Source organism: Salmo salar, chromosome ssa01, assembly GCF_905237065.1.
Source record: "Salmo salar chromosome ssa01, Ssal_v3.1, whole genome shotgun sequence".
NCBI lineage: Eukaryota > Metazoa > Chordata > Actinopteri > Salmoniformes > Salmonidae > Salmo > Salmo salar.
In genome coordinates this window covers 149,156,060-149,178,615 of record NC_059442.1, presented here as the reverse complement: position 1 = coordinate 149,178,615, position 22,556 = coordinate 149,156,060, and the positions used below count along the sequence as shown (strand labels likewise).

General features: G+C 42.6%; 2 protein-coding genes across 4 annotated transcripts in view; both read right to left on the bottom strand.

The window, feature by feature from the left end:
* The window catches only part of LOC106568179 (high affinity cAMP-specific and IBMX-insensitive 3',5'-cyclic phosphodiesterase 8B), a 97,495-nt gene extending 87,774 nt beyond the window's left edge, over positions 1-9,721 (bottom strand). Inside the window, exon 1 of the mRNA XM_014138304.2 lies at positions 9,495-9,721. Within this exon, the coding sequence (XP_013993779.1) occupies positions 9,495-9,545 (51 nt within the window). The 5' untranslated portion in view covers positions 9,546-9,721. The remainder of the gene's footprint in view (positions 1-9,494) is intronic.
* Positions 9,722-10,071: 350 nt separating this feature from the next.
* aggf1 (angiogenic factor with G patch and FHA domains 1) lies at positions 10,072-21,804 on the bottom strand. 3 transcript variants are annotated; one of them, XM_014138334.2, is made up of 16 exons: positions 21,721-21,804; positions 21,572-21,633; positions 15,751-15,959; positions 15,539-15,638; positions 15,201-15,424; positions 14,803-14,934; positions 14,522-14,722; positions 13,170-13,602; positions 12,837-12,948; positions 12,614-12,665; positions 12,394-12,495; positions 12,139-12,310; positions 11,900-11,979; positions 11,436-11,563; positions 11,191-11,290; positions 10,072-10,968 (listed from the first exon to the last, which is right to left on the bottom strand). In XM_014138334.2, exons 3-16 carry the CDS (start codon positions 15,949-15,951, stop codon positions 10,753-10,755), a joined length of 2,253 nt encoding a protein of 750 aa, XP_013993809.2. In that variant the 5' UTR covers positions 15,952-15,959; positions 21,572-21,633; positions 21,721-21,804; the 3' UTR covers positions 10,072-10,752. The 3 variants fall into 3 exon arrangements, with proteins under 3 accessions (XP_013993809.2, XP_013993819.2, XP_013993800.2); XM_014138344.2 differs by lacking the exon at positions 13,170-13,602 and adding an exon at positions 14,009-14,078 and having other exon boundaries at positions 21,572-21,781; XM_014138325.2 differs by having other exon boundaries at positions 21,572-21,781.
* Between the last annotated feature and the right edge of the window lie 752 nt (positions 21,805-22,556).

Here is a 22,556-nt window from a genome sequence, read left to right as displayed (position 1 = left end):
CCATTGATGAGAAAAAGGGGGCGTGCTCTGTCCTCTTTTTCCTGTTATCCACAATCATCTCCTTTGTCTTGATCACGTTGAGGGAGAGGTTGTTGTCCTGGCACCACACAGCCAGGTCTCTAACCTACTCGTCGTTGTCGGTGATCAGGCCTACCACTGTTGTGTGCAAATTTAATGATGGTGTTGGAGTCGTGCCTGGCCGTGCAGTTATGAGTGAACAGGGAGTACAGGAGGGGACTGAGCACGCACCCCTGAGGGGCCCCTGTGTTGAGGATCAGCGTGTCTGATGTGTTGTTACCTACCCTTACCACCTGGGGCAGGCTCTTCAGGAAGTCCAGGATCCAGTTGCAGAGGGAGGTGTTTACTCCCAGGGACCTTAACTTCTTGATGAGCTTTGAGGACACTATGGTGTTGAACGCTGAGCTGTAGTCAATGAATAGCATTCTCACATAGGTGTTCCTTTTGTCCAGGTGGGAAAGGGCAGTGTGGAGTGCAATGGAGATTGCATCATCTGTGGATCTGTTGGGGCGGTATGCAAATTGGAGTGGGTCTAGGGTTTCTGGGATGATGGTGTTGATGTGAGCCATGTCCAGCCTTTCAAGGCACTTCATTGCTACAGACGTAAGTGCTACGGGTCGGTAGTCATTTAGGCAGGTTACCTTAGTGTTCTTGGGCACAGGGACTATGGCGGTTTGCTTAAAACATGTTGGTAATACAGACTCGGACAGGGAGAGGTTGAAAATGTCAGTGAAGACACTTGCCAGTTGGTCAGCGCATGCTTGCAGTACACATCCTGGTAATCCGTCTGGCCCTGCGGCCTTGTGAATGTTGACCTGTTTAAAGGTCTTACTCACATCAGCTGTGGATAGCGTGATCACACAGTCTTCTGTAACAGCTGGTGCTCTCATGCATGTTTCAGTGTTATTTGCCTCGAAGCGAGAATATAAGTAGTTTAGCTCATCTGGTAGGCTTGTGTCACTGGGCAGCTCTCGGGTGTGCTTCCCTTTGTAGTCTGTAATGGTTTGCAAGCCCTGCCACATCTGACGAGCATCAAAGCCGATGTAGTACGATTCGATCTTAGCCCTGTATTGACGCTTTGCCTGTCTGATGGTTCGTCAGAGGGCATAGCGGGATTTTTTATAAGCTTCCGTGTTAGAGTCCCGCTCTTTAAATGTGGCAGCTCTAGCCTTTAGCTCAGTGCGGATGCTGCCTGTAATCCATGGCTTCTGGTTGGGCTATGTACGTACATTCACTGTGGGGACCATGTCATCAATGCACTTATTGATGAAGCCAATGACTGATGTGGTGTACTCCTCAATGCCATCGGAGGAACCCCGGAACATATTCCAGTCTGTGCTAGCAAAACAGTCCAGTAGCTTAGCATCTGCTTCATCTGACCACTTTTTTATTGATCTAGTCACTGGTGCTTCCTGCTTTAATTTTTGCTTGTAAGCAAGAATCAGGAGGATAGAATTATGGTCAGATTTGCCAAATGGAGGGTGAGGGTGAGGGAGAGCTTTGTATGCGTCTCTGTGTGGAGTATAGGTGGTGCAGAGTTCTTTTTCCTCTGGTTGCACATTTAACAGGATAGGAATTTGGTAAAACAGATTTAAGTTTCCCTGCATTAAAGTCCCCGGTCACTAGGAGTCTCTGGGTGAGCGTTTTCTTGTTTGCTTATGGTGGAATACAGCTCATTCAATGCTGTCTTAGTGCCAGCCTCTGACTGTGGTGGTATGTAAACAGCTACAAAAAATACAGGTGAAAACTCTCTCGGTAGGTAGTGTGGTCTACAGCTTATCATGAGATACTCTACCTCAGGCGAGCAATAGTTCGAGACTTCCTTAGATATCGTGTGCCAGCTGTTGTTTACAAAAATACATAGACCGCCGCCCCTTGTCTTACCCGACGCCGCTGTTCTGTCCTGCCGGTACATTGTATAATTCTTCTTAGGGATAGCCCCCTTCTTTTCAATTTTCACCTAAAATGACATACCCAAATCTAACTGCATGTAGGTCAGGCCCTGAAGCAAGGATATGCATATTCTTGGTACCATTTGAAAGGAAACACTCTGAGGTTTGTCGAAATGTGAATTGAATGCTGGAGAATATAACACAAAACGTTTTTCTTTTCTACCACCTTCTTTGAAAAACAAGAGAAAGGTCCCACTTCTAGCCATCACTCTGTTTGCAATTCCGATGGTGTCCACAAAATGGCAGCAGTGTATGTGCAAAGTGTCAGACGGATAACTTGAAGTATAAGCGAACTACATGACATTTAGTGTGAAGTCACCCAGGCACATTTGGGCAAATTGTGAAGGAGACATTAGCGTTCATATTAAATTTTTCTGCAAGAATATCGTCAAATCTGTATACTTGGACTTTGATTCAGCTTTTCCAGTATTAGTAGCCATATTATAAGTTCAACATTTGCAAAACAACCAGTTTTCATATCTCTGTATATTCTTATATTTTTTGTCCAAAAGGAAAAGGCATGCAGTCGCAAAAGGTTGGCAGCTACATTTTGCGACAGATACAGGGTTTCTGGATACTCCCGTAAGCCCCAGCTCATTGGCTATCTAGCTAGCTTTGTTTGACCCCGATTGGTGCTTATTTGACAAAGTTAGAGTCGATCAAGTGAAGACCACCCGCGTCATCGGCGTGCCATGAAGGCGTTGCTCTCTGACCATATTTGGTGTCCTATAGGATATACTACACCCCTAATGATATAGTGAAGTCTGGTTACGTTCTAGGATCTCTGCGGAATACATACGAATGTGATTTGACTGGTTGAAACAACGTTTAGGGTTAGATTTTCACAGATTCCTTTCTTTGCAAATTGAACGAGTGGAAAGACATCAATCTTGCATGCTATATGGACCTTTTTAAGATATGAAAAATGATTTTATTTAACTAAATGACACTTCCTGTTATCTCTGAGACCCTTTTGGATGATAAATCAGAGCAAGATTTCAGAATGTAAGTACACATTTCCCTTGAGAGGGGAATTTATCAAACCTATCGCAGTGAAAAAAGTGCTTTGTTGTTAGGAGCTCTCCTCAAACAATAGCATGGTATTTTTTCACAGTAATAGCCACTGTAAATTGGACAGTGCAGTTATATTAACAAGAATGTAAGCTTTCAGCCGATATAAGACACTTATATGTACCGACAATTGTTGTTTCTCTAAAATCTTCAATTGTGACACAAGGCGCTGCATGATTTACAACTGTCCCGTTGACGGAACGCCTATCCCTAAGAAATTTAACCAGCCAGCTGTATGTTGATGTTGTTGTTGTTCAGCCACAACGCCGTGAAGCATAAGATGTTACAGTTTAATGTCCAGTTGGTGGTTTAATCTTCCGCGTAACTCGTCGATTTTATTGTCCAAAGATTGCACATATCTAGCATAATTGGGGAAGTAGGGTGGTTTATTCGATCGCCTACTAATTCTAGCAGGTTTTCTTCGCCCCTATTTCCCGCCTCCTATTTGATCACGTGGGCCTGTTCCAGAGTAAGCAGTGCATCTTTCACATCGGGCTCGTACCAGAGTCGTGGAAGGAAAAAAAGGATTCTGCTAGTCCGTGGTGAGCTCATGAAGCTGGTTGAGAGAATGCCAAGAGTGTGCAAAGCTGTCATCAAGGCAAAGGGTGGCTATTTGAAGAATCTCAAATATATTTTGATTTGTTTAACACTTTTTTGGTTACTACATGATGTGTTATTTCATAGTTTTGATGTCTTCACTATTATTCTACATGAAAATAGAAATAAAACACTTGAATGAGTAGGTGTTCCAAAACTTTGGACCGGTAGTTTTATATATATAATATATACAATAAAATCGACGAGTTACGCGGAAGATTAAACCACCAACGGGACATTAAACTGTAACATCTTATGCTTCACGGCGTTGTGGCTGAACAACAACAACATCAACATACAGCTGGCTGGTTAAATTTCTTAGGGATAGGCGTTCCGTCAACGGGACAGTTGTAAATCATGCAGCGCCTTGTGTCACAATTGAAGATTTTAGAGAAACAACAATTGTCGGTACATATAAGTGTCTTATATCGGCTGAAAACTTACATTCTTGTTAATATAACTGCACTGTCCAATTATATATATATTTATATATACACTGTGTGTATACATATACTGTGTGTATACATATACACATTTCAATTTATATATATTTTTTACTGCAACCGCAAACAGGAGCCTGCCCTCAAAGTGTAGATAGCCTGCTGCTGCTCTGCTAACCATCAGATGGGAGAGGAGGTAGGGGGCCCACGTGGGTAACTGGAGGGCCTTGCCTTAGTTGGGGCTATGATTTGTTAATCCAGCCCTAGCCACATCAATAACATGTATAGAAGAGGATATTAGCTAAGACTGTCTAGTAATAAACAGTAGTGGTAGGACAGTTACATCCCACTGTGGGTCTATCCTGCAACTGTTACTGCACTAATAAAACAACGGCTTGCAACTGTCGTGTCAGTGTGCACTAAACCGGATGCAATAAAAGTCAATTGGGACTACTGGAAAGCTGTTGGGCACCTAAACAGAGTTTGCACTGTGAGTTCCTGGAAAAGCACTCCATAAATCCAATTAATTCATTAACTTGTTATGGATAGGGGGCAGTATTTTCACGGCCGGATAAAAAACGTACCCGATTTAATCTGATTATTACTCCTGCCCAGAAACTAGAATATGCATATAATTATTAGCTTTGGATAGAAAACACTCCAACGTTTCTAAAACTGTTTGAATGGTGTCTGTGAGTATAACAGAACTCATTTGGCAGGCCAAAACCTGAGAAGATTCCAAACAGGAAGCGCCCTCTCTGACCATTTCTTGACCTTCTTGATCATCTCTATCCAAAACAGGGGATCTCTGCTGTAACGTGACATTTTATAACGCTCCCATAGGCTCTCAGAAGGCACCAGAACGTTGAATGATGACTTTGCAGGCCATGGCTGAAAAACAGTAGCGCATTTGGTAAGTGGTCGATCAGAGAACAATGAGACTGGCGCACGCATGCTTCGAAGGACGGTAATGGAATATTTTGAAATGTTTTGTCACGAAACGTGCCGGGCGCGTCACCCTTCGTTACCCTTCGGATAGTGTCTTGAACGCACAACAAAACGCCGCTATTTGGATATAACTATGGATTATTTGGAACCAAACCAACATTTGTTATTGAAGTAGAAGTCCTGGGAGTGCATTCTGACGAAGAACAGCAAAGGTAATCCAATTGCACTTATTGATAAAGCCAGTGACTGATGTGGTGTACTCCTCAATGTCATCGGATGAATCCCGGAACATATTCCAGTCTGTGCTAGCAAAACAGTCCTGTAGCTTAGCATCTGCTTAATCTGACCACTTTTTTATAGACTGAGTCACTGGTGCTTCCTGCTTTAATCTTTGCTTGTAATCAGGAATCAGGAGGATAGAATTATGGTCATATTTGCCATATGGAGTGTCGAGGGAGAGCTTTGTATGCGTCTCTGTGTTTGGAGTAAAGGTGGTCTAGAATTATTTTCCCTCTGGTTGCACATTTAACATGCTGATAAAAATGATGTAAAACTGATTTAAGTTTCCTTGCATTAAAGTCCCCAGCCACTAGGAGCGCCGCCTCTGGATGAGCGTTTTCCTGTTTGCTTATGGCAGTATACAGCTCATTGAGTGTGGTTTTAGTGTCAGGATCGGTCTGTGGTGGTATGTAGACAGCTACAAAAAATACAGATGAAAACTCTCTTGGTAGATAGTGTGGTCTACAGCTTATCATGCGATACTCTACCTCAGGCTAGCAAAACCTTGAGACTTCCTTAGATATCGTGCACCAGCTGTTGTTTAATTATATGCATAGGCCCCCGAACCGCGTCTTACCAGAGGCTGCTGTTCTGTCCTGCCGATAGAGTGTATATCCCGCCAGCTGTATGTTCTTAATGTCGTCGTTCAGCCACGAATTGGTGAAACATAAGATATTACAGTTTTTAATGTCCCGTTGATAGGATATACGTGCTTTCAGTTCATCCCATTTGTATTCCAGCGATTGAACGTTAGCTAGCAGGACAGAAGGCAAAGGCAGATTAGACACTCGTCGCCTGATCCTCACATGGTACCCTAATCTTTTTCCGCGAAATCTCTGTTTCCTTCTACAGCGAATGCCGAGGATCTGGGCGTGGTCGGGTGTCTTTAGTATCTCCTTTCCGTCTGACTCATGGAAGAAAAATTATTTGTCTAATCAGAGGTGAGTAATCACAGTTCTGATGTCCAGAAGCTCTTTCGGTCATGAGAGACGGTAGCAGTAACATTATGTACAAAACAAGTTACGAACAAGGCAAAAAAACAAACAAAATAGCACGGTTGGTTAAGAGCCGATAGGACGGCAGCCATCCCCTCTAGCGACATCTTGCACACTTGATTTGTGTTCAGGGACTTGAGAATCTTTGAAAGTGAGAAAGAAAACAACTCTACTGTTTTTGAGCCAAGAAGTGCCTATTGCCTGGCAACTAGCTTAGACCTACTGTAAATCAAACAATACCAAGGACAAAACAATCAAATTCTTGGCACAGTGGGGAAACACTGTACACTGCATGATTCCCTTAATCTGATTAGAACCAAATAGTGTAATATGATCTGATTATATCCAGATTATAAAGTGTAACAGTGGGGTTACATCCACCCATAAAGATCCTAAAATATGTCCTTATTATGATACAACCATAGGGTAACTTGGGGGGAAAACGCCCCCCCTTAAGAGAAATGTCTATTTTCTGACAGATATAAGCTACATTTGGTAAGATTTAGATATGTGCATCTGGCTATCCTTAGGCAAACTCATTTTGAAGGGAAATAAGAGGGCAGAATATTTTGTTTTTGTTATTCAATTTTAAAAAAACTTTAAAAAGGAGGAAAAACACTCACCTATATGGGGCAAAATGCCCCCCGAAGATTAGTGTGTCAAAATCCATTATATGTATTTTATTGTGGCATTTGAGTAATTTACTCTTAAAAGCTAACGTCTTAGTATCTTATTTTAAATAAATCAAACATCGGAATAGAATGACATTGTACATCTTACTATTAATATATTTTTATTTTTGCCCTTCCTGTCCAAATCATCCTAAAGTATCTCAAAATTGTGTAACTCAAAGAAATTACTTATAGATGATTTGAACCATTGACTTGCATTGATTGACCTGGGGGCATTTTTCCCGTTTTGCCCCAAACATACTCACTTTAAATGTTACTACTTTATTAAAAAGTGATTACAATTTATTTCTAATAAAGTGGACTATTTATCTTTAGGTGCCCCTACTGGTTTAAGTATATAAAAAAGTTTATAGATCTAACTTCATTAGATTATATATACACTACCGGTCAAAAGTTTTAGAACACCTACTCATTCAAGGGTTTTTCTTTATTTTTACAATTTTCTACATTGTAGAATAATGGTGAAGACATCAAAACTATGAAAAACCAAAAAAAGTGTTAAACAAATCTAAATCTATTTTATATTTGAGATTCTTCAAATAGCCACCCTTTGCCTTGATGACAGCTTTGCACACTCTTGGAATTCTCTCAACCAGCTTCACCTGGAATGCTTTTCCAACAGTCTTGAAGGAGTTCCCACATATACTGAGCACTTGTTGGCTGCTTTTCCTTCACTCTGCGGTACAACTCATCCCAAACCATCTCAATTTGGTTGAGGTCGGGGGATTGTGGAGGCCAGGTTATCTAATGCAGCACTCCATCACTCCCCCTTCTTGTTAAAACAGCCCTTACACAGCCTGGAGGTGTTTTGGGTCATTGTCTTGTTGAAAAACAAATGATAGTCCCACTAAGCGCAAACCACGTGGGATGGCGTATCACTGCAGAATGGTGTGGTAGCAATGCTGGTTAAGTGTGCCTTGAATTCTAAATAATTCACATACAGTGTCACCAGCAAATGACCCCCACACCATAAAACTTCCTCCTCCATGCTTTACGGTGGGAAATACACATGCAGAGATCATCCGTTCACCCACACCGCATCTCACAAAGACACGGCGGTAGGAACCATAAATCTCCAATTTGGACTCCAGACCAAAGGACAAATTTCCACCGATCTAATGTCGATTGCTCGTGTTTCTTGGTCCAAGCAAGTCTCTTGTTATTATTGGTGTCCTTTAGTAGTGGTTTCTGTACAGCAATTTGACCATGAAGGACTGATTCACACAGTCTCATCTGAACAATTGATGTTGAGATGTCAGTTACTTGAACTCTGTGAAGCATTTATTTGGGCTGCAATTTCTGAGGCTGGTAACTCTAATGAACTTATCCTCAGTAGCAGAGGTAATTCTGGGTCAAACATTCCTATGACGGTCCTCATGAGAGTCAGTTGCATCATAGCACTTGATGGTTTTTGCGACTGCACTTGAAGAAACTTTCAAAGTTCTTGAAATTTCCCGGATTGACTGACCTTCATGTTTTGGACTGTCGTTTCACTTTGCTTATTTGAGCTGTTCTTGCCATAATATGGACTTGGTCTTTTACCAAATAGGGCTATCTAATGTATACCTTGTCACAACACAACTGATTGGCTCAAACGCATTAAGAAGGAAAGAAATTCCACAAATTAACTTTTAACAAGGAACACCTGTTAAGTGAAATGCATTGCAGGTGACTACCTCATGAAGCTGGTTGAGATTTTTTTATTTTTTACCTTTATTTAACTAGGCAAGTGCCAAGAGTGTGCAAAGCTGTCATCAAGGTGGCTACTTTGAAGAATCTCAAATATAAAATATAAATACTTTTTTTGGTTACTACATGATTCCATATGTGTTATTTCATAGTGTTGATTATCCTTGAATGAATATGTGTGTCCAAACTTTTGACTGGTACTGTATATAGATATTAGATCAATGTAGCACAATCATTTTGTTGGACTGATTTAAAGAGTTGAGATGAGACAGATTACATTTTTTTGTTGAGCAATCCAGTGAAAGTGTTGACATTTTCTTGGGTGACATAAAGTGGTTTCTGTGAGAATTACAGGAGGGGGCATTTAACTTCAAGCCACCCTATAACCTGAGCCTAAGGGTCTCCTCTCTGCACCAATATTAGTTCAGCTGCAATCTCCTGCAAAACTCTTCTCATAGGCTACAGTGTATAACACCAAATCAGGCCAAGGAGAACAATTCTTCCCATCATGACAGATTAATTCGTCAGCCTAGTCATATGGAGCTTTGTCTATGTAAATTATGCATATGGTGCCTATAGTAAAATAGGCTAAATAACATTAGATAAAATTCCTAACATAAAGTTAATCAAATTAATGTCTAGGTCATATCAGCAAAGTTTGTTATCAAGGGCAATTCGTGGTAGGCCTGTATAAAATTCCCGTTATGGGTTGAAGTCGCATGATAAAAATGGCCTAATCAAGTTGTAGTGTTGGAATAGTGTACTTGTACTACATAGTGTTCTCTTCATCATTAATAACTCAAGTTGCCTTACCTTTTGTTGTCCATTGGACAATTCACTTTCTACTGTTGAAATCCGACTCATTTCTTGAACCTGGGTTATGTCCTTTGCGAGTGGTAAAACGTTGGGATGATTAATTTCGGTCTAGAAAAGCGAGAAACTGCATCCGCGGTTCCCGGTCGTTGTCCCCATCGAGTTGAGGAATGGATGGCCCGGGACCCGAGAAATTACTGATTTTGAAGTCGGTTAAACTTCAGAGGAACTTTTTCGGGTCCGCTTCTAGGCGTGCAACCGAAGTACGTCCATGCAGTCCTAGTGCCGCCGGATTTGAAGTTGGTGCTTGTTATGGCCATTAACAAGAGCAAGGTATTGTGTTTCATTTTAAAACAGCATCACATTTTGTAAAAGCAGAATATTTCAGGTCATCCTACCCCCCTAACCTTTGACCCCCTAACAGCTAATTCCATGGGTGAAAGCACATCATTGTTTTTAGACAGACAACATAGCCATGACTCAACCAATCTGAAAAGTGCCCGTGCGTTTATATTAGTTATCTAGCCAGCATGCTCTTCACCCCCTGAAATAAGGACCTTTTGTACTGCAGACAAAATCAAAACAACATTTTATTAAGTATGATTGTACAGTTTCGGTGGATATCACAGGCTGCTCAAAAAACTGTTGTTGCTTTACATTCGTTTTTCTTCAAGAGTAAGACATGTCACACATTTGCAGGAACGAGGTTCTTTGCATATTAAAAAAATGTAATTAAATAAAATAAATTGTGCAGAACCCAATTCTGCTTCCCATCCAATTCAATTCCCCATCCCTCTCTTGGGCAGCAGGTAGCCTAGTGGTTAGAGCGTTGGACTAGTAATCGAAAGCTTGCAAGATGGAATCCCCAAGCTGACAAGGTAAACATCTGTCGTTCTGCCCCTGAACAAGGCAGTTAACCCACTGTTCCTAGGCAGTCATTGAAAATAAGAATTTGTTCTTAACTGACATGCCTAGGTAAATAAAGATAAAAATAAAAACCCCACACATTTAATGTTCACACTGCACAGTTCTGAATGACTGGACAGATGGCGCTATGCCACTTTATTGCAGGTTGGAATAAAATCTGAGTACCAGCACCATACTCACTCCACTCCATCCTCATTCCAAGAAGTGGAATCAGGCAGTAAAGATAATGCAATTAGACCACCCTGTGTTTCTGTCTGCAATCAATTACCCACTTCTCCATGGTGGATTGGGCGACTGGCCTTTCTGAGATATAGACTAGAAACATTGGATGTCAATCAGTCACTTCTCCTTTAACCCAGGGTTTGGGTGCTGGGCTCTGCTCCTTCTTGACTGTGGGTGTCTCTGTCTGGCATGTGTCATTAAACCGCTCCCTGGCCTTCTCCCAGTTCCTCTGGGTCTTGGTCCTACTCAGAGACCCAGCCTCGTCCACCGACACAGCAGCTCCCGCCCCAAAGCCTGACTGGGACTTCCGGATCTTCAACTGGATCTACGGGAAAACCAGAATGGTAGGAAATATCAGATGTGTGAGCAAATTGAGAAAGAACTGGGATGAAATCATAACAGGTGGAGGATACTGGTTTGCGGTTTGGTCAACTTAAAAACTATAGCTATTCATTAATCCTAGTTAAATACTGTAGAAAAACTCCCATCTCTGAAAACTGGGAATACTAGGAGAACCCCAATAGAGAGGGGGAAATGTTAAGATTACCGGGTCTTTCATTCCAGCTCCATCTTTGCCCAGGCCTTCTCCTTTCTTCCAGCCCATCTTCTCCAACATCTTCCTTCCCTTGTTGACTTCACTGATCTCACTGGACAAGGAGGGAAACAAGTACAAAAAGAGACAAGACAACTTCAGATCAGTCTAGGACGTGGGAACCACTAGTTCTTACTACATACATGTGCATACGTGGCACACACACTTGCAATGACTCAACCAATCGGATGGCTACGTACACGTGTACAGAGGCGGGTGCATCATCCCGTTGAAAGACTCCCTCGCTGCCCACGGTCTGACGGCGAGACTCGGCCCGGTCCACATACCTGGGGTTCCTCAGGGCTTTATCCTCTTCATACTCAGTGCTCTGTTGGGACAGAGGGAGACAAAGGAGACACTTACTAAACAAAGTAATATACTCACTGCTCTGTTAGCGACAAGGAAAGAAGGTAAACTATGGGACTGCTCAGTCTCTAGCAACTTACATTTCAACAAGACTTGCTTGAGCAAAAACAGAACAGTTTAATTGAATGAAAACTTCTGTCAGATAACATCTTTGTATACACAGAGAAGGTAGGTGGAGATCTGATTGACAAGGACATTTCCAACGAAGGATTACCAATGGACCTTATTCAGCAGTAATAAAACTGCAGATGGGGACAACAGATAAAGTTGTAGTGGTGGTGGAGAACCAGTCACTTACCTTCAGGCCATATTTAACCTTCATCTGTTTCAGTTCTTTCTGTCGGAGCAGCTCCTTGTCCTCTTTGGTTGGAGCTGGACCTGAGGAACAACACATCTGGCTAGTTAGAGACTGGGCCATGTGTGTGGCATGGGTAACTAGGTGTGTGAGCATTGCATTAGTGTTCGGTCTTATACAGACAACGTTCAAAGATGGATGCAACACATTAGTGTCTGCAAAATAATCAGGTTGTTCGCTACCGGTCTGTAGTGGTTGGTTCCTCTGGTGTTTGCTGAGGTGAGCCATGACCTGTCCAGGTTCACAGCCGTCACAGGTGTCTGTCCCTGCGTGGATGTGAAAGGACAGAACAGTCTCTCCCATCTTCACCTCATCCCCATGGGTCAGAGGGCAAGGGTCACACTTAGCATTGGGCTGATGGGAGGGAAAACAATACTGTTACTACTTCACTTTCCAACCAAGGTGTGTGTGTGTGAGTGAGTGCGTGTCTGACCCACCTGTAGGATTCGGTTGCCATTGAGGACAGTTCCGTTCTGGCTTCCCTGGTCCACTAGCATGTAGCACTGTTGGTCCTGGTCAAAGTACACCTCTGCATGGAGCTGGAATTTAAATAAAATATATATAACCCATCAATACCATTAAGATTTAATTTGATGGCCTGCAGACTACTAATGCATGTTGCAGAATCTAACAAATAAATGAAATAAGTTGTCATACCTTACTGACTCCCATTTCAGATATACTAATGGCATGGTTCATATCCTTCTCCCTGAAAAGATAGACTTATGTTAAAACAGTATCTCAAAATGCCACAGGTAGTTTAAACTTCCGTTTCAGAAATAATGATCTGAGCTCTCATTCCCCCTGGTGGTTAAATAGATGAACTGACCACGCATGGGCCATTCAATCGAAACAAAGCAGTCTACAGAGCTGTACTGACCTGCCAATGGTGGCTGGAGAGTCAGCTGTGATGATGAAGAGTGTTCCTGTCTGTAACACTGGAGATCTGACAACTGTTACCCTCACACAGGGCGGCCACACCTTCTCAGCAACTGGGAACACACATACACACAATATCACATACACTGACATGGAAATTCTGCTGAGCAATATTTTAACTACAGGAAACATTTAGGAAAACAGATGAAGAAATATCAGGTGATGTTAGACTTTTGTTTCATTTTGCCTTCACCTTTAAAGAAACCCCAGCGAAAAGTGCATAGAAAGCTGACAGGCTGAATAACTCTAAACTGTGTCCGTCCTCGCCTCTCACCTTCCTGACTGTCTATCTCTGACTCTGAGCTGTATTTGGTGGGAGGAGGGGAGGAAGAGGTAGACTTCCATTCTCCCTCCGACTCCGTGATCTCCCCCTCCTCAGGATCATTGTTCCCACTCGAGTCATCACTCCGCGACGCAGACGCTGCTTTAGCCGCCTTCTTTTTCTTGATGAGTTTATCTGATTTAGCCTTCTTCTTCTTCCTCCTCGAGCTGCTCGCATCATCGGAGCGCAACCCGTCCTTCCTCTTCTTCCTCCTCTTCAACGAGCGTTCGGCGCTCTTCGCCTGGCGAGTCTTCAAGGAGCTTTTTTTTTGCAGAGGCGCGTCTGGAGTAAGAGACCGGCCCCTCTGCCTGCGCGAGCCTGCGCCCCTCTTGGGGATTCGCCGCTCCACCCACTCATTAAGGTCCAGCTCCTCCTTTACAAGGCCCTGTCGGCAGACAGGCAATAAATCAGAGGGGAGGATGCACCTGAAGCATCTCTAGAGAACTCCCTTGGCAGACACGGGACACGAGGCTTTCTAGAAATTTGGACAGTGAGCTCTCTGCATCAAAACCTCCCTGTACTGTTTTGAGGTCCTTTTTGGATATGGGTCTCAGTTCTCAAAGACAGTAGGCCTGTACTGCATCACAGCAAAGTACATTTATTGACTCAAGCTGCAATACAATGAAAGTGATCCTCAAAAAAGTACTCTTGACCAGACTAAGCAGCCAAATCCCTGAGGTCTGAAACCTGACTTTTTTTTGCACCAAAGCTGTGTAGGCTATACCTCATGTCTGCATGGGGGTCTTTCTGCTGTTAAAGAATTGTTCTAAGTATCTGTGTGAGACATGTACCTCTACGGGAAGCTGAGTTCCAGAAATAGGAAATCTTCATGTTAGCCAGTGAGTTAGTCACGTCTTCTACCTATGACCAGAGGAATAGCATTCAGTCAACTAAACAGCAGCTGCAAGCAATAGCCAAAACCCTGTACTTGACAAATGTATCTGACTCTACAGCAGAAAAAAACTAAACTATAGCTGCTGCAGAAAGTCTATAATCACCCCTGCAAGTATTTGACAACTGAGACCACATAGATCATGGTTAAAATGGATCCTAAGAAGTCAATTACAATCTCTAAACTACTGAAGGTGAGATGCTTCAGGACCATCATCTCTCAGGTCAGCACAAAAACAGTAAGGATAACATTGTTATCAAAAACAATAAGGATACATTGTTGTATACAACAATGAGAAATGTTTAGCTAGTTAAAACATATCAATTATCCCCTCTTAATCATTATTTTTTTAAATTAATTTGCTGTAATTCTCTTGTAGTGTTTCTGGTTCATCTCTGGTACGGTCACCTACCTTATCATCGTGACGGGAGGTTCTCTCTGGAACTTTCTTCCACTTCCTTCCTTTCTTGTCTAGGCTCTTTTTCACCTGGCTGGTCTCTGAGACGGGCTGTACAGTAGGAACCTCTATCCTGGAGTGGAACTGGTACTTGCCACTCTCTGCATCGTAGTAGTAGTACATCCCTGTGTTGTTATCATAGTACAACTGACTGGCCTAGGGGAGGGAGACAGTGACGCAATTAAAAAGAGTGTTAAATAATGACATAGTGATCGTGTGTGTGGGTGGTTTAGTACCGAGTCGTAGTAAAAGCCAGTGCTGTGGTCGTAGTACATCCCTGTGGTCTCATCAAACACAAAGCCAGTCTGTGTCATGGCCTGCTCAGCTGTGGCTCTCAGCATGTCAGCTATGGAGCCCGTATCCACTTCCTGCTGGAACAAACACAAGTAAAGAAAGAAAGTTCCCAAACCGTTTTTACACTGTGTCGGTCATCAACCTTCTAGTATTTCTTGTGCCCTTCCAAATAGACATCATGATCATGTTTCTAATAGTCTTCTTTAGCCACGGCCCATGATGGAGTGATTGTGGTCACGTGTTAGGAAGATCAGCACAAAAAAAAAGGTAGTCTTTTGGAAGACGAGACTCCTCACTGTCCTCAGACTAGAATGAGTGGAGGGACAGTAATCAAACTCGCCTCTGGTTGAGCGGCAGCAATACCACCCTCTACAGACACCTCTGTAATCCTCGCTGTGGCTGTGTCTGTCGTCATGTCTGTAGCTGTGTCAGTGGTTGATTCTGTAGCTGTCATCTCTGAGGCATCAGTGGCTTCCTGCCCCTCAGGTGTCACGGTCCTCTGGGTGTCTGTAGCCACACCATCACCCTGGTAGTAGCCTCCTCCATAGTAGTAGTTGTAATAATCTGCAAATAACACAGAAGGATCAATGTATCTGTAAGGGGAGCAACATAAAATAATTCCTTTGGATCAATCCCAAACTGCTGGTCCTGGGAATGGGTGGTGGTTAGATTGCTCACCAGTTTCTGACCAGGTATATTCCTCTGTCTGTGTCTCAGCTTCAGCTCTCTCTTTCGCCTTTTTCTTTCGTTCATGAATCTCTGCACTAAGCTTGTTGACCTATTGTATCAAATCATGTCAAGGAAAAAAGTATCACCGTAAGTTGTAAATTCACTCATTTGTGCATATCATATACTTATTTAATGATGGCTAGGTTGTTCTTGGTAGCTACCTGTTTCCTCAAGTCTTCATTGTAGCTTTCTGTGCTTTTCTGAAGCCTCTCAGACTTGGTCAGTTGTTTCTGTAATTTGGTCAGTTCTTTTGTGCAGCTTTTCAGTTCTTGCTTTAGCGACTCTACTTTCTGGCGAAGCTCAGCCACCTCGGAATCCGACCCCTCCTCTCCTCCACTCGCCTTCTCTCCATTTGTCGCCATACTTCCGGCTGTCAATGACACACAGGGTTACAACGTGTAAAGTGATTGCTATAACCATAATATGCTAGCTTTATTATTTGTTAAAGTTGGTATGCATTAAAGGATAGGCCAGCTCTCAAACTCTAGGCAGCATTCTGCCTTCTCCCTACAGATCTCGGCCATTAGCTTCGCCCACGACTGCTTCATGTGAACTACAATTCCTATACTGTGTTTTAATGTTTAGAAACGTCAATAACCATCGCTTGCGATATGGCTTTCAAAACATAATGCCCTTATCTTTCATCAGCAAGAAAGAATCCTAAAAATAAAAAAGATACACTTACTGTAGCAGTTTTGGCAGATCCATACAGGTAAGGGTATCTCCATCTGACAAAACTACACTTCCGCTACACTTCTCGAGTTATGCTTACACAAAGGTGTTCGGGGCATACTAGATAGCTAATTAGCACACACCTCTTGTCTGCCGTCTGTTTTCCATAAAAATGCGCTGTAACATGGAGATAGAGTGTGAAATACTTACTTATGAGCCCTTAACCAACAATGCAGTTAAGAAAATAGAGTTAAGATAATATTTACTAAATAAACTTTAAAAATGGTGTACCGGTACCAAGTCAATGTGCATGGGTGCAGTCCGGGTGGCCATTTGATTAATTGTTCAGCTGTCTTATGGCTTGGGGGTAGAAGCTGTTAAGGAGCCTTTTGATCCTAAACTTGGCGCTCCGGTACCGCTTGCCATGCCATAGCAGAGAGAAGTCTATGACTTGGGTGACTGGAGTCTGACAATTTTTTGGGCCTTCCTCTAACACTGCCTAATATATAGGTCCTGGATGGCAGAAAGCTTGGCCCCAGTGATGTACCGGTCAAGCGGTGATGCAACCGGTCAGGACGCTCTCGATGGTGCAGCTGTAGAACTTTTTGAGGATCTGGGGACACATGCCAAATCTTTTCAGTCTCCCGAGGGGGAAAGGCATTGTCGTGCTCTCTTCACAACTTTCTTGGTCTATTTGGACTTGGTGTGTTTGGAGGCGACTCCGGGATGCTGGCCTTCTAGGCAGAGTTGAAAAGAAAAAGCCTCATCTCAGACTAGCCAATAAAAAAAAAAAGTTTAAGATGGGCAAAAGAACAGAGGAACTCTGCCTAGAAGGCCAGCATCCCGGAGTCGCCTCTTCACTGTTGACGTTGAGCCAGGTGTTTTGCATGGTACTATTTAATGAAGCTGCCAGTTGAGGACTTGTGAGGCGTCTGTACTTGAAATCTTGCTCAGTTGTGCACCGGGGCCTCCCACTCTTTCTATTCTGGTTAGAGCCAGTTTGCACTGTTCTGTGAAGGGAGTAGTACACAGCGTTGTATGTGATCTTCAGTTTCTTGGCAATTTCTCACATGGAATAGCCTTCATTTCTCAGAACAGGAATAGACTGATGAGTTTCAGAAGAAAGTTCTTTGTTTCTGCCAATTTTTAGCTTGTAATCGAACCCACAAATGCTGATGCCTCAGATACTCAACTAGTCTAAAGCACAGTTTTATTGCTTCTTTAAAATCAGCACAACAGTTTTCAGCTGTGCTAACATAATTGCAAAAGGGTTTTCTAATGACCAATTAGCCTTTTAAATGATAAGCTTGGATTAGCTAACACAACGTGCCATTGGAGCACAGGAGTGATGGTTGCTGATAATGGGCCTCTGTACGCCTACCTAATTAGACATTCCATTTTTTTTTTAATCAGACGTTTCCAGCTACAGTCATTTACAACATTAACAATGTCTACACTGTATTTCTGATCAATTTGATGTTATTTTAAATGGACAAAAATGAGCTTTTCTTTAAAAAACAAGGACATTTCTAAGTGACTCCAACAGTAATGTATTTGCCATATCATATGGAGACCGAAACATAAACCTTTTACCTTATCATAAGTAGACATAATTGCAAATGGTAAAATCCTTCCAATAGAAATAAAAAAACAATTTAGTTACGAATTGAACTTTAATTAAATGAGTTGACTCTTCACATGATTATTTCACTGAACAACAAAAGAAAGGGAATTTGAATGATCCATAGCATCTCCCAAAAATGTTTTCAACATACATCTGTAAAATGATAGTCTAGAAACGAAAGCTTTGGTTGTCTTCCTCTCAGGTTTCCATGTCTTCTCCCTGGACCTCCTTAATGTCCACCTCTTGAACATCAGAGTCTGAGGCCTCATCTTCACTGTCACTTTCCAACCTTGTTGAGGATGGCTCGTTGTCAGGCTCAAAAAGCCCCAAATTTGCCCCAATGGCCACTATTTTTTCAACCCTTGTATTGGTCAGCCTGTTGCGTGCTTTGGTGTGCATCTTCAAAAAACAAGGACCAGTTGCGCTCTGAGGTGGCTGATGTTGGTGGGATTTGGAGGATGATGGAGGCAACAGGGGAAAGAGCCTCAGATCCACAAAGTCCCTTCCACCAGGTGGCTGATGAGATATGTTGGCACAACTGCCATATTGCATCTCCATCCCAAAGCCCTTGCTTGGAAGTGTACTACTCCAGACTGCCAAGAACCTTGCCCTCATCCAGGCCAAGTTGGCGAGACACGGTAGTGATGACACCATAGGCCTTGTTGATCTCTGCACCAGACAGGATGCTCTTGCCAGCATACTTGGGGTTCTACATGTACGATGCGGCGTGTATGGGCATCAGGCAGAAGTCTTCACCCTTTTTGATGTATTTCAGAACTGCAGTTTCCTCTGCTTGGAACAACAGTGAAGTGGGCAGGGCAGAACGGATTTCTTCTCTTACATCTGCAAGCAGAGTCTGAACATCAGACAGGATGGCATTGTCTCCCTCAATCCGAGCAATGGCTACTGCTATAGGTTTCAGGAGTTTAAGTCTGCTTACCAGTCTCTCCCAAAATACATCATCCAGGAGGATCCTCTTGATGAGGCTGTCCATATCGACAGACTGTGATATGGCCATTTCTTGGAGAGACTCCTTCCCCTCCAAGAGACTGAAAAACATGATAACACCACCTCAACGGGTGTTGCTAGGCAGCTTCAATGTGGTTCTCTTATTCTTCTCACTTTGCTTGGTGAGGTAGATTGCTGCTATAACTGGATGACCCTTCGCATTCTTAATAATTTCCTTGGCTCTCTTGTAGAGTATATCCATTGTTTTCAGTGCCATGATGTCTTTGAGGAGCAGATTCAATGCATGAGCAGCACAGCCAATCGGTGTGATGTGAGGATAGGACACCTCCAGTTTAGACCAATCAGCCTTCATGTTCGCAGCATTGTCTGTCACCAGTGCAAATACCTTCTGTGGTCCAAGGTCAGTGATGACTGCATCAGCTCATCTGCAATGTAGAGACTGGTGTGTCTGTTGTCCCTTGTGTCTGTGCTCTTGTAGAATACGGGTTGAGATGATGTAGATAATTATTCCTTGCCCATGAACATTCAACCACCCATCAGAGATGATTGTAATACAGTCTGCTTTCTCTATGATTTGCTTGATCTTCACTTGAACTCTGCATCCAGCAAATTAGTAGATAAAGCATGTCTGGTTGGAGGGGTGTATGCTGGGCGAAGAACATTCAGAATTCTCTTCTGTGAGCATCAGAGGTGAACCAGTTGAATACACAGCTCAAGCAAGACATTCATCAGCATTTCTCTGACTACGTTCCTTCATTGAGTCCAAAAACTTCTGATTCCAGGAGGACCATGAGCTGTTGCTATCGATAAGGTGTCTGATTCATTATTTTCAACTCAAATAAAAGTAGAGGGACTTTTGTCAGAGGTTGCTTGTTGTGAGCGCTGAGGGAACTTTATGCGCTTGGCCAGATGAATCTGCATCTTTGTTGCATTCTTCACATATGATTTGGCACAGTATTTGCACATGTACACAGCTTTTCCTTCTACATTAGCTGCAGTGAAATGTCTCCACACATCAGATAGTGCCAGTGGCATTTTCCTGTAAAGATTAGAAAAAAAGGAGTAAAAAACCCAAATACAATTCATGTACAGATAAATAGTTAAGCAGTTAGAATAAACAACTCCTTGTAAGAAATGTTTGAAACATGCATGGAAACAGGTGAATTAACACTACTCAGTTAGCAGGCTCAAGCAAGCCAAAACCCACATGGTAGCAAATACTAACTAGCAGAAATTGTTAACAAGTTAGAAATGATTTAAACACACTTTGCTGTAGGCTACTATTTACTAGTTAACAAAAAATGTCATAAAATATATTCACCCCACCCAGTATTGTAATCAAAACTTACCAGAAAGCATGTAGTCCTTGGCTCAGACAGTGTAGCAGTGTGGGCTCAATAGCATCTCATTAGTGTGCAAGATCTTGAGAATCAGCTGAACATGTGATGGAAGAATGCACTGTGCATGCAGAGGGTTGCAATTCCATTGAATTGGGGATAGTTTAACCAAAATATGCCACAAGACCTAGAATTTCCGTATGTGTATCCCACAAAAAAGGTTCACTGTTATAAGCTAAATGTTTTGATGAATTTAAGCAAAATTCCCCAAATTCCCAGGCTTAACTTCCCATGAAAACATTTTGAAAAAATTTGGGAAGGTTTCCGACCCTTTGCAACCCTAGTTTGGACCATGATAGTTTGTTGGTGATGTGTACTCCAAGGAACTTGAAACTCTACCTGCTCCACTACAGCCCCGTCAATGTTAATGAGGACATGTTCGGCCCTCCTTTTGCTGTAGTCCACGATCAGCTCCTTTGTCTTGCTCACGTTGAGGGAGAGGTTGTTGTCTGGGCACCACACTGCCAGGTCTCTGATCTCCTCCCTATAGGCTGTCTCATCATTGCCTAACACTGTTGTGTTGTCAGCAAGCGTAATGATGGTGTTGGAGTCGTGCTTGGCCACACAGTCGTGGGTGAACAAGGAGTACAGGAGGGGACTAAGCATGCACCCCCGAGGGGCTCCCGTGTTGAGGATCAGCATGGCATGTGTTTTTACCAGGATCCAGTTGCAGAGGGATGTGTTTAGTCCCAGGGTCCTTAGCTTAGTGATTAGCTTTGTGGGCACGATTGTGTTGAACGCTGAGCTTGAGCTGATATGAAAGATAAGGGCCTAATGCTTCCAAAACCGTACCGCAAGCGATGTATGTTAATGTTCAGACAGAGCATAGGGGATCTTAACAAAACTCCCTCCTACAGTAGACGCCTTCATCCAATGGCATGTGTAATGTAATGGAACAGAGAGTCATGATCAAGGGCTAGGGTAGGTCTAGTTACTATGGAAAAGCTAGCCTAGTTATCGCCATAATGTCTTGTGGGCTTCCTGACCTAAATAGCTGATTAGGCCAGACTTTAATCCGTTGCTTTTTAATAAAGGTACCTTGTATTTCCAGAATGTTGAATAAACTGTCATTTTAATTTACCTGACGCATGCGCAAACACCATGTACCCAATACTTCAGGTGTGAACAAATCGTGAGAGACACACACAGACCGAATTTTGCTGTAGGTATTGTCTCAAATTACCAAGGACAAACTAGGGTACAACCAGTATGGTAAATTGAAATGAAAGCTTGCACCTTCATTCATTGATATGGTAAGTTAGCGTTAGCAATCTGCTAACATACTGCTAACTAACTAACGTTAGCTGTGGATGGTCTTACCGATTCGTTTGTTTTCTTCGCTTGGACGAACGCCCTCCTTTCTCTCCGCCAACAATATCAACCTGTAAGTTGAACATAAACATCTTGTAATCACCATGCATTGCTGACACACCCGACTACATGTTTTGTTGATAATAAAAAAAAGTTACAATTGGTACAGTTGATGTGTTTACAATCCACTTCGACCGTGGCCGCCATTTTTTTAACAAACGTCATTCTATCTTCCACAGTACAAGATGCCACCGCTGGCTGAGAGCGCCACTCGTGGTTTGGAGTGTGAATAGGTCGAGTATTTGGAAATAACTCATTATCTCTGGTTGAATAAAAAAATACATGTATCGCAGAGGTTTGTGTTATAAATAATATGTGATGGTATCGATTATCAGTCAAAACATGTTATGCTGTAGAAATGTAAATACTACTGCACTCAATTTACTGTCAATAAATACTTCCACATACAGACCAGCAGGGGTCATGACGAGTTTGGCTGTAGAGATTGTGAGCAAAATGTATGCAGTCAGTGTGTGTTGTTTGGAAACTCTGCCAAGCATTGCTTTCCAGCTCTTGACTGTTTCGAAATCCAAACATTAGGAAATTCATTTTTTAAGTGTTGTCTCCATAGTAACAACTTCAACAAATCACACAAATTTACAAAACGTGTGTGTGTGTATATAAATGAACACCAACTGGGCCTACAGGTGAGAAACTGCATTAAAAGTGACCCACTTATTTTTCTTAACACCTGTGAAGAACACTTTCCCTCTAAATCAAAGTATCGGCAGCAGTAACACCCTGCCTGGCCCCTAATAAAGAGTCATAAGCCCTATTCACAACCTACTTGTATTACTAGAATGTCGGTTATGTAATTATTACCCCAGCATGTCTGTTTTTTCAGAGGATGGTCAGATGGGATTAGTTTTACCAAAATGCCTCCTGTTATATATTTTTCTCATATAAAATGTACCATTATGCCTGGAGGCTGTTC